Source organism: Gobio gobio (assembly GCF_949357685.1).
Source record: "Gobio gobio genome assembly, chromosome: 24".
NCBI lineage: Eukaryota > Metazoa > Chordata > Actinopteri > Cypriniformes > Gobionidae > Gobio > Gobio gobio.
This window is the reverse complement of record NC_137120.1, coordinates 23,647,280-23,660,331: the sequence shown is the minus strand read 5'-3', so window position 1 is coordinate 23,660,331 and position 13,052 is coordinate 23,647,280. Positions and strand designations below refer to the sequence as shown.

General features: G+C 37.7%; 1 protein-coding gene across 1 annotated transcript in view; it reads right to left on the bottom strand.

The window, feature by feature from the left end:
* Nucleotides 1–8,593, bottom strand: part of lsm3 (LSM3 homolog, U6 small nuclear RNA and mRNA degradation associated) — a 35,215-nt gene extending 26,622 nt beyond the window's left edge. The window contains exons 1-2 of the mRNA XM_079807696.1: nt 8,542–8,593; nt 8,226–8,336 (exon numbers count right to left, since the gene is read on the bottom strand). Of these exons, the coding sequence (XP_079663822.1) occupies nt 8,226–8,336; nt 8,542–8,562 (132 nt within the window). The 5' untranslated portion in view covers nt 8,563–8,593. The remainder of the gene's footprint in view (nt 1–8,225; nt 8,337–8,541) is intronic.
* Between the last annotated feature and the right edge of the window lie 4,459 nt (nt 8,594–13,052).

Sequence of the window (13,052 nt, the reverse complement as noted above, 5' to 3'; positions counted from 1 at the left end):
TAAATAAATTAAGGAAACTCAGTGCATTTCTCAGAAGCTCCAATATGAAAACGGTTTGCGTGACCAGTCACAATGGAGTCGGAAGAGGAGCAGCGGGAGCTAGAGGTAGAGATGGAGCCAGAACAACAGAGTTAGGGCAATAAAGCGTTTCTATCTCGGAAATTCAAACAGCATTTCATATTAAAGAAAGAGAAGGGAGAACGAAATATAACATGGCAGTGCAACTGTTCAGTGGCGTGGTGGTTGGGGGTGGCGGCTACACATGCCTATATATTTTTTATATAGCCTATATTATATATATATATATATAAATGTGTTATATATTCGTTAAATATATTATTTGTTTATATTTTAATTTTTTTTCAAAATGTAGGCTATTTAATTGAGATTGAGGTGTGTGTGTGTATGTATGCATGTATGCATGTATGTATATGTGTATATATATATATATATATATATGTGTATATATATATATATATATGTATATATATGTGTGTGTGCGTGCGTGCGTGCATATATATATATATATATATATATATATATATATATATATATATATATATATATATATATATATATATATATATATATATATATATATATATATATATATATATATATATATATATATATATATATATATATATATATATATATATATATATATATATATATATATATATATCTCCTCAATTAAATAGCCTACATTTTGAAAATAAAAAATACAAGGCTCAAACATGCGTGTTTATTTTAGTAGGCCTACTTTCGTCAGGGAAACAACATAGCCTACTATAGCCTGTAAAACATTAAAATAAATATCAGTAAATAATCGAAATATAAATAATATAAGTTAAATATTAGTTAAAGAAAAAATGTGTTTATATTTCCCCACAGACGTGCGTCATGCCTCTTTGCGCTGAAAGGGATGACACAAGCAGGAAAGAAGCATCGTTTTCTAATATCTTCATGTTTTCTCCTGATGTTACAAAACTGATAGGCTACTTGTAGTAAAATGTGAAGAGTTAAATTATCTTCCGCAGGGTCAAGAACTTAGGCTTTGTTTGATTATGCGCTGTGAGAGAAAGCGAAACTAAAAATCTCCGACGTGTATGAAATACGCTATACACATAAACTTGACCAAGTCTAATAGCAAGCACAAACTGTGTTAAATAAAGTAAAGTTTGAAGTAAAATGTATCTGTCCTCCTCTGTTTTCTACTTTACCACAGTAAATGATGCGAATATAGCCTAGGCTACTCCTAAATAAATCAAGGGAAGAAAGGAAGAAACGTTTAATCCCCTGTGAGAGACGTAAATGAGAATTTGGGAAAATAAATAAGAGATTCCATGTCCAGCAGAATAAAATGGAGTAAGCCTATTGTTATATTCGTGGAAAATCGTGTGACCAGATCGCAAAACCCAAGCAAACTTAAATTTGTCTCACCATCCTCTCTCGTTCGGCATGAATCCATACGTTTCCATGGCTGCGATGTAACATTTAATTGCGAACCTATTATTTATTTTGTAAATAAAGCTTTGTGCTTCACTCGTGTCATAATATTCACGTAAAACAGCATTCATATACAAAAAAAAGTGTTTGCTACCAGCTTAGTTGACGTGCAACATTCTCCTATGTGCTGATTTACCAGCCCAAGAGCCGATGGCCCCGTTTGACGTTAGCTAAATTTTTTTTAATATACGTTTAGTAAGCAGGATTAGATGGCCGCATTCCTACACTTATAAAATGCAATTCAATGTGGAAGTAATCCAAGTATTCAGAATTGGCTACGTTTCTCAGATTGGCGCATGTAATAAACTGTTTTCCCTTATTCATTGTGTCAGGCTGTCTGTTGCGATGTGTTCATCGCGCGAGTTCATATCGCGATGCCGATGAAAATTCGATGTATCGTTCAGCCCTAATTCCAGCTCAACTGCGCTCAAAGCGTCACATTTTTAAAGGGGTGATGAATTAAGAAATCAACTTTCCCTGGGCGATATAAGTGTTTCATATCGGTCGATATCAATAATTATTGATATTTTTATGACCTATTTAATATAAGGACCAGGAGAAAAATATTTTACATTTAAACATTTTTATTGTAAACGTAACCTTCCTCTGATTATAATCCCCTCAGTTATAAAAGCATAAATGTCAACACAACCATGGAAAACACTCAAATAATTCAAATTTAAACACAAGTCTAAAATCACAATGAACACTTAATTATCTCTTAACACTAAGGCGCAGTGCCTCTGTTATTTCTTTGTAACTGTTACCGTTTAGATGCTTTGTCATAAGGCACTGATGCAGGGTACCTCTCCATGTAGTTTCAACGGCTGAATCAGAAATCGCCCCCTATATCCTTTATTAGGGCACTATTTGAGGGGACAGCCATTTGTAGTGGTGTCCAAAACGATAGAGGACGTTATTGAGTGCACTCATTCTATCCCACTTTGCACCGCAATAACAAGTGTACAGCTGATGTACACACAGCGGCTGTCCGAATTCGCTCACTTGTTTTTATTCACTCCTTCAAAGGTGAACTGTATTAGTAGATTAAAGCAGGGAAAAGTGATTGAGGATTTAGGGGGCGATTTCGGATTCAGCCAAAGTCAAGAATAGCACAACAGCGAGTGCATCGAGTTTAAACTCCTCCCCAAACGAACGAGGCTCGCGTGCGCACTGTCAGCGGAGGCTCACGCTGCGGAGCCAGACGAAAGTATAAACAAGACAGTCTTGCATTATATGCAGACGACATTGGTCTGACTACTGTCAGACTTATAAAATCCAAAAAACTGCCATACTGGCGAGTTGACTTGTTTTATCAACAATTTCCTCGCTCGCTGTGGCACTCATTTTCCACTTATCACTCCACTCCGGTTCTGTTACTGAAGAATGAATCCAACACGAGACAACGATAGGGCTAAATACAAGCAAAAACATTAACATTAAAATGATACTGTAAATATCGTTGACGTAATAATCAATGCATAGTATGCTGTACTGTTTACCAAAAATTGTGCGCCACTGGGAGATGAAAGCATGTCGCAACTCTGTTTTTCAACACCTCTGGCTTTAACTGTTATTACCGCATTTTTTTATTGATATCGATTACGTGTCTATCGCGATACATATCGTTATCGTTTTATCGCCCAGTCCTAGGTCATGGTAATATAAGAATATCAGTTTCAGAGCTGAAAACGTCCTTGTTAGTCAAAGAAAAGCTTTTATAGACACCAGGCCCAGCAAACGAAACGGTTTTTCAACTTTATGACGTCAAAGGGAGGCAAGCACCGCCTCAGCAGAAGAATATCAACGCCTACTTCATCACTGCCTGTTTAGCCCCGCCCACCGATTTGCACATGTAACATAGGCCTAGTGTTAAACCATCGCGCTACAACGCAATAAACATTACATGTAAGTAACTGTTAATTCTAATGCCTGATTTGGGACCAGTGATTTCTGATATGTAATGATTCATGTAGTCAGATGTTCTTTGTCTGTGTGTCAGTAAATCAGACCAGTGACTAAACATCAACTTGTGTTGTTTCTCTTAGGATGAAAATGTATTTGGCAAGCACGCGCTGAACCTGTCAATCAAACAGGAGAGTTTATCAGTGACGCGTTTATCAACGAGTCCCGTTTTATTCAACGAATCTCTTAAATATTTCACGTTTGCACTGTTAGTGAAGATGAAAGCATTCGTTAGTGTACAGAAACTGAGTTGCAATGAGGAGATCACTGCTTTCATGCACTCAGCATGTGTGTGACCGGCTACAATGATCATCACTGCAACTTTTCATGCCACAATCTTAAAGGTCCCGTTTTTCATGTTTTTTTGAAGCTTTGATTGTGTTTACAGTGTGCAATATAACATGTGTTCATGTTTCGCGTGTAAAAAAACTGTATTTTTCACACAATTTACTTATCTGTATACTGCTGTTTTCACTGTCCTAAAAACGGCTTGAAAGATTTCCCTGTTCTATGAAGTCCCTCCTTCAGAAACACGTAACGAGTTCTGATTGTGCCAGCGGTTCCCGTGTTGTGATTCGACAGCAGCTTAGCGCACGTTACCGGAAAGGTCACGCCTCTTACCATAACGGGGATGCATGCGCTCAATGATCTCTAAGTACAGCGTCCCTGGGAAAGCCAAACAAAGGTGACTTGACTCCGGGATGAAAATAACAGTGTCTCGACGACATGGCGACAAACAAACTATACAAACGCAACACTTCCTCTTCTCCACGCGGGAGCAACAAGACCACGCCCCCTTTTTCGCGTACTCTTGTGGGCGGAGGTTAGTCGACAACCTGTTCTACTGACGTCATTAAAGCAGGATGTACAGGGATGTAGTCCAGACCGGCCGTTCGCTGTAGGCTTTGAAAGGGAACTTCGGTTAAATAAAATATCTCGCTTGGCATTGAACTTTGAGCGTTATAATTTTACAGGTATTATATATGCTCTAACAGCAACATTACACACTAACTAAAGTTTGAAAAATGGGATCACGAAGAACAGGACCTTTAATATAAGGCCATAGATCTAAATTTTATGCAACACTTTTCACGATTAGTTAACCATGAGAGTTGTAATTGTAAAATCGAGCTAAAAGAGGGAGTAATACCATTCCAAATGCAAAGACATTAGCCAATCACAGCAGTGGGTGTTTCCACTGAAGTCTTTTGTTTATAAATTATGACAATTTTTGATGTAAAAAGCATTCTATCATTATAAGTGCACCCCAGGAAACATCATACTTTTTTTTTTTTTTTTAAACAGTTCATGGCCCCTTTAAAATTTCAGTTCAGACTTGGTATCGCGGTCGGTACTTTAGACAACACAAGTATACAGCCTACTGTATATAAGGAAAAGTAATTTAGCCTTTTTAGCACTATTTTAAACTTATCTTGGGTTAAATATTATTTGCTCGCATTCATTAATATTCACTTGTGTGTGCTTATATAAGTATCATTAAAGTATTAGGATGTATGTTATTAACTTTTTTAAATTTCACATTTAAAGAAATCTATTGATTGATCATGTCCAAATATCTATTCAAATGCAAAACCTAAAAATAAGCAGTTATGATCTGCAATACTTTGAGAAACTAGACTAGATGTATATTTATTAAAGAGCCATTCAGGCACCTAGTGTGTAATGGCATTAGAAAAAAAATATAATTTTTCCAGGCACAAAATGACTCTAATTTGCCTCTTTGCATTGGAATTAGGGTTGGGTGATGTCCCCTAAATTGGCAGTTTCAAAACACGGCATCATGAAGCTTCATGATGCTTTGTTTTGAAATCGTCATCACTATGTAAGTCGTTATTTAGGTTTTTTTTGCGCACAAAAACTATTGCCGCCGATTCATAAAGTTATTTTAGAACCACTGTAGTGAGATGGACTTTGTAACGACGTCTTTAGTACCTTTTAAGGGTCTTGAGAGTGTAGAGTACCATTGAGCCAATGGAGGCCTTTCAGAGGCATCAGATTTCAACTAAAATATCTTAATTTCTGTTCCTAAGATGAACGGAGGTCTGACGGGTGTAATTAATGACAGAATTTTCATTTTTGGGTGAACTAACCCTTTAGTTACTATACTAATTGTAATATAAATAAGAAAAATATTAGAAGAAAAATATTTTACGTTTTAATTGCATTTAATTATTAATATTTTAATTATTGCACAAATAGTTAGAGCCAAAAGATCTCCTCAAAATATTCAATAAATATTATTAAAGGGTTAGTTCACCCAAAAATGAAAATTCTGTCATTAATTACTTACCCTCATGTCGTTCGACACCCGTAAGACCTCTGTTCATCTTCGGAACACACAATGACGATTTCAAAACACGGCATCATGAAGCTTCGAAGCGTTATGAATCAGTGAGTCGAATCATGATTCGGATCGCGTGTCAAACCGCCAAACTGCTGAAATTTGGCGATCCAAACTGCTGAATCGACTCACTGATTCATAACGCTTCAAAGCTTCATGATGCCGTGTTTTGAAATAGTCATCACCATATAAGTCGTTATTTAGGGTTTTTTTGCGCACAAAAACTATTCTCGTCACTCCATAAAGTTATTGTAGAACCACTGTAGTGAGATGGACTTTGTAACAACGTCTTTAGTACCTTTTAAGGGTCTTGAGAGTGTACCGTGCATTGTGCCAATGGAGGCCTTTCAGAGCCATCAGATTTCAACTAAAAAAATCTTCATTTGTGTTCTGAAGATGAACGGAGGTCTTACGGGTGTCGAACGACATGAGGGTAAGTAATTAATGACAGAATTTTCCTTTTTGGGTGAACTAACCCTTTAAACTAAAATATAGAAAAAAAAAATTATTGAAAAATAGTTAAGGTGTATGGTAACATTTGACCACCCACGAGTATGAGTGTGACCAATTAGTAAGGAATACCTGAGGACTAAATACAATGCACAGTATGCTGTACTGTTTACCAAAAATTGCGTGCCGTTGGGAGATGAAAGCATGTCGCAACCAAGCGGCAACCTCCCGCAGTTTCTCTTGAAGCCAATACGGAAGTGCCTTAAACTGCAATTCATCGACTGGCCGCTAGGGACAGGCTCCAGAAGGGAGCAGAATCTCATTGAGCCCCATGTTAAAATGGCCAACTTTACAGCAGAATAAAGCATGTTTACAGCCTGGTACAAATTGTGGTTTTGGTCTATACGGCTAATTTTGCCCTTCATGACAACTGTGAGGGGGGTGAATTTTTTTATAACTCATTCGTTTACATTATATAAAACATTAAAGTTATGCATAATTAAGGGCGTGGCCACTTCGAGTGACAGGTGGATAGCCATTTATTTGCTGTATCTTAATCATCGTGTCACCTCAGCTCTGCCCACATCCCATCTTTTTGCCCATTTTCTATTATCCGGGAGTGACGCGCTGCCAAGTTGGCAACGGCCAGCTCGTCCCTACTTTACACTTCAAAACTGCTCTTCTGAATCCTATGGGTGACGTCACGGACACTACGTCCATTTTTTTTACAGTCTATGGTCGCAACTCTGTTTTTCAATGGCTCTGGCTTTAACTTTTATGCCACATTAGCGCCAAAACGCTATTTATTGTTTGAATTTCGTATTAAAACTTTTAAAAAATGTAAAAGCTTAGACTTTGGTTCATATCAAAAGCAGGTTTGGCAATTTGCGTGAGATTTACTAGGGCAGAGTGAGACCGTGAGACAGAACCTGAAAGCGTATGTCTCATGCCAAATGAGTTTGTTAACCCTGACTAAAGGCCGTTACATACTCTGCAAGAACAGAGAAAAAATTCCCAGAAAACAAAATTACATCATTTTGTTCCCGCAGCCCTGGTTTGGGAGTTCTCGCAGCTTGTTCTCGACACATCAGCTGAGCAGAACTTTCTTCTTGTGGGTGTCCGAGAACTATTGTGTGATTGGTCAGAAATGTAAAGTTAATGCAGAGAAACGGAAATGTCCGGCACCTGCTTTTCTCGTGATGTATGGAATGTCATGGCCAGAACAAACTTTGTTCTGTATGTACCAAGCTTTACTGTCGAATGGAACGCACCTTTTTTTTGTGTGTGTGTGTGTGTGTGTGTGAGAGAGAGTGACGCGTGAGTGACAGAGAGGCGGAGGGAGAGCAGGGAAAGGAAATGCAGCTGAACGAATACGCTGCACATTTTAAATAGCGTTAAAAATGTTTTTATTAATAACACGCAATATGTGCCGGCTGGTGTTGATTATGTGGCGCACTGCCACAAATTAGTCCATGTATGGGAAACACGGTTTTAATTTAATATTGACATTGATGTTTAAAAAAAAAATCTACAGCATTTTGTGTGTTTCTTGTGGACTATATTATGTAAAAATCTTTTGTGTGAAATATCTAATTCAGGACAGTGCTAAATAAAAATATATTTTGTATGATCCTTCTTATTTTGTTAAAATAATTACAATTTTGCAGATTATGCAAGGCGTATGTAAAGTTGACCGTGACTGGACACACACACAATGCATATATATATATAACATATCATACATAGTTTGTTGTCTACATCCTTTTGTGAACTTTAAGCAGGGGTTTAACTAACACCACTGGCAAGACAAAGTTAAAATCGTTCATGTCGTTTAACATTGTGTTGTTGTGCATTATGGTATTACACGGTATTATGATATTAAATATGAAAAGGAAGGAAAACTAGATTGCAAAATGAAAAATGCAGTGTTTGATCTCACGTGCAGTCTGCCGCGCAGCTCTCTGTCATTCCTCATCTTCACGTAGATTCTCTCATCCAGACTCAACCTGATCAGATCCAGAGGCTCTTCGACAGTGTTGGTGGTTTGTTGCTGCAGAGTTTTGAGTTTCAGTAATACAATATTTCAGTAATTTAATATTATTGTAATTGAATGACCATATATGAGCAACCGTGTGAACCCTGCTGAATAAACTGCCTCGACACACTAAGACATAAGTAAAAACTATGTTTCAGCTCCGCGATTATAAAAAATAAATAAAAACATACACTCTTGTAAAGCTAACAAAATAGCATACCTGCTCAGCGTCGTCCGCCATCTTTCAAAATTACCCAAAATGCTTTTCGTTTGTCTCCCAAAATCATTGGCGGGCAAATGTAAGCGTTTCCTGATAAACCAAAGTGTTCCTCCAGAGGGCGCGTGTAGGCTTAGAAAACTGAATCCGCCTTTGAGAAGCATTCAGGACAAGGACGGATTTTTTTTTATTATTTTTTTTATTATACATTCAAAATTACAGAATTCAATAGCAACACAATTCCACACATTTACACATTTTTCAAGTATACAGTGAAAGAACAATAGTTAAAGTAAAAAAACAAAATCAAAACAAAATTAAAAGGGCATCACAGACATGTTAAATTCATTTAGCAAATACACAGTTTTTTTGGGCTTTTCGGTTTTTTGAAAACTTTATAGATTCTAAATAACCTTTAAAGACTGTTTGAAAATGAGCAAAATTGGGTTTCGAGTTATTCCATTTAGATTGATGAATGAAAAATTTTCCCATTAACAAAAACAAATCAACAATATATATCATTCTTTTGGAAAAGTCAAATTCATGTGAATGAAGTAAAACAGAGGACAAATTTAAGACTAGGTTGCAATTCATTTTAGCACTTAGAAATTGTGACATCTCATACCAAAAGAAAGATGAACAGGCACATTCAAAAAATAAATGCACAATAGATTCTTTTTCACAATTACAAAAAGAGCAATTGTAATCAATATCCAGACGAAAACGCTCTAATGTTTCTTTCACAGGATATATTCTATGAGCAATTTTAAATGACACTTCTTTGGTTTTATTTGTTACACATTAAGAACACCCCAAAGATGTTCCCACTCAAATGAAGGAAACATATTAACCCAAACAAATTTAGACGGAGGAGAAGAGATATTAACAAAAAGAGATCTAATCGATTGGTTACTGCATTTATCATTAATTAAATCAATTTTATCTAAAAACAAATGTTTAGAGACTTTACTCCCTACAGTGTTACACCAAGTAGGCTATGATTCCTGAATAGAGATAGAATTTTGGCAGAAATAGAGTTCAGGACAATACAATATTCTTTAACAGAAATATGACACTTAAATTTAAGACATAGTTCACCAATACTCAAAAACTGACCATTCGAATCCAACAAGTGACCAACCAACAATATATCAGACTCAAACCAATGTCTAAAAAATAAGGATTTTCTTTGGTGTGTGATATACTTGTTATTCCATATAAAAAAGGAGTGAGGAGAAAAGTTGTGCTTAAAAGCCAAACACCACGTTAAAAGGACTTGCCTGTGAAAATTCGATAATTTAAGAGGTATTTTGTTAATGTCAAAACTGCATCTAAGAAAAAAATGTATACCACCAAGTTGTTCAAACAAATGGTTAGGGAAAATATTCCACATAGAGCAATTATTTTTAATAAAAATTTTTAACCAATTTATTTTAAAAGTGCTATTCAAAGTAGTAAAATCCACAACATTTAAACCACCCTGGTCATGTGGAATGCATAATATATTTTTCTTTAAAGGGGGGGTGAAATGCTGTTTCATGCATACTGATCTTTTGGCACTGTTAAAGACTTGGATTCCCATGCTAAACATGGACACCGTTTCATAAGCTAAGGTGGACGTTTGATGGGAGTATTTCTTTGCCAAAATTAGTACTTCCTGTTAGTCATAAGTTTCGGAAAGTTTTTTTCGATCATGGGTCCGCTTGACGTCAACAGGGCGGAATTTCCTTGTATGGGCCGTACGGACAATTCTACCGGAAGAGCGCGCGCGAGAGAGAGAGAGAGCGTGAAAACAATAGGCTACGCCCATCAAAGCGCTGGCTCGTACAGATGGAATTTGCTTTTCCGGATCAACAACTGAGTTGCGCAAATATTTATGTCTGTTCCCTGCATTTCAGTGCCGATTGTTTTATAAACAAGGCCCAGTTCGACGCCGGATTTTCAGATCGCCTAATACTGAAGGATGGAGCGGTCCCAACGATAAAGGTCCCAACGATAAAGGTCCCAACGTTGGAACCGCAGGTTTGACTGCTTCAAATGTCTGTTTTTGCCTATGCCCATCAAGTAACCCAAACATGATCACGTATTGATCAATGGAGCATGCGATGTATAGTGTGTGTACATTTGTTTAGCTGGCCACTATATGTGTATGTTTGTGTATTGTAAAAGCACTCCAAACAACAATACACAAAGAATGGGGAAATATGTTGAACTAAATAAGCGCGGTTCTTCATTCAAATGCGCTACTATTCCATGTCTTTCTATGTAAACACTAGCCTGACGCGCAAAACCAGTCCGCTTACTACAAATCATGTCTTCACAAACCACGCGTAAACACACACACACATACACACACACACACACACACACACACACACACATTGTAACACTCGCGCTTGACATGGTGTTCTAAATAACACAAGCCGCTAAACATATTATATAGTTAGTGTAACTTATACCACATAGTTGACGTCCTGCTCTAGTCGTTTTTGCTGCTGCTCCTGTTCAACTTCAGCCTCTGGGTCTGATTCCGGATCATAGATGTATGGCTGTATCTGATTAAAAGCCATTTTTTATGTTGAATAAAGTTTTTTCCCGCTTTTAGGGATGACGCAGCTTTCAGACGCACTCAACACAGTAACAGCGGCGCGCGCTCGACATTCTTTAGCTCCGCCCACACGATACGCCCCCAGCCGCACGGCTTTTTCCGGAAAGACTCGGAACAGCGCATCTTTCTTTTATAATTATAATAAAAATAAAGACTTTTCGGAGATATGCAGGATGCAGTGCTACTCTATAGGTACTCAAGATTGACATGAGACTGACTGAAACTGAGTGTTCCCCCCCCCCTTTAAATAATGAGGTTTGTTTTTCCAAACAAAGTCAAAAATTTACTTGTCAAACTCTTTGGTAAATGACTTAGGTACAAATAGAGCTTGGGAGACATATGCAGATCTTGACAAACCTTCAGATTTAGACAATAAGACACGACCATGAATGGACAAATCTCTCTGCAACCAAGAGTTAAATTTTCTTTTTGTACTGTTGAGAATTGGAAGAAAGTTAATAGAATTACGATAGGATTCATCTTTACAAAGTTTTACACCAAGATATGTGACTACCTTCTTAACAGGGATTCCATCAATTTCATCAGAGTTAACACTTTTAAGTGGAAATATCTCACATTTGCTAACATTAAGGTTGAGACCAGATACCTTAGAAAAATTATTTATGGTACCAATCGCTTTGCTAACCTCTGCAGCATTTTTTAAAAAGATTGTGGTGTCATCGGCCAGCTGACACATTTTTAATTAATTCCCAAAAATGTTAATACCTTGAAAGAAATTCATATTTACATAGCAAGAAAGAACCTGTGTGACGAGCAGAAAAAGAAATGGAGAGATTGGACAACCCTGTCTAATGCCCCTAGAGAGAAAAAACCTACCAGAAGTCAAATTAATCATTTTAACAGAGCTGTTACATTCTGTGTACAGGCTTTTAATTGCCTTTCTAAAAAAGGTTCCAAATTTCATTATTCATTATTTTCATTACATTTTATTATTCTAAAGTTGCGATATTCTCGCGCATGCGTCGTGGAGGCACACACGGAAGACAATAACAAGTTCAATAAAGGTGTTATTTTTATACTGAAAATACAGTATTTACTTTCCCCAGGAACTAGGAACTTCTTGTGAATGTCTTGCATTTAAATGTAAGCCGCCCTTTCCCATGACTGTTCTCCTTATCTATCGTCCACCAAAACCAAACTCTGCCTTCATCTCAGAAATGTCTGATCTCCTCACAACACTCTGTACTACCTCTGCCAATACCATAATCCTGGGTGATGTAAACATTCATGTTGACACCCCTTCTTGTCGTCCCGCTGCTGATTTTCTTCAGCTGCTGGATTCCATCAACCTACGACAACATGTTGATGTCCCCACACATTGCAGGGGACACACACTTGATCTGGTCATCTCTAACTCCGCCCCCATCAGCAACCTACAGGTTTACGATCTTGGTGTTTCAGATCACAAAGTCGTGTCAATGGAGCTGCCCTTCCCCCCCATCCACACCAAACCAAAGCGACAGATTCATTTCAGGAAAATAAAAAACATTAATGCAGATGCCCTGGCCCTGGACCTTCAACTTCTCTCGTCTGCCTCTACTGACTTCTCTTCTGTTGATGACTCCGTGGACTTCTACAATCAGTCCCTGAGCAATCTCCTGGACCTCCACGCCCCCTTAACATCCAGGTCGGTCTCATTCTCGCGCTCAGCACCCTGGTACACCTGCGAACTGCGCAAGATGAAGGCGGCTGGGCGTGTCCTTGAGCGTCGGCTCAAGGCCTCTGGATTGACTGTCCACAAACAGGCATACAGGGAACATAGGAGGGCGTATGCAGAAGCACTGAGGGATGCACGTTCCACGTTTTATTCCAACATCATCAACAACAGCCCTGGTGACTCCAAGCAACTTTTTTCTACAATAAATCACCTTCTCAAACCCCGCTC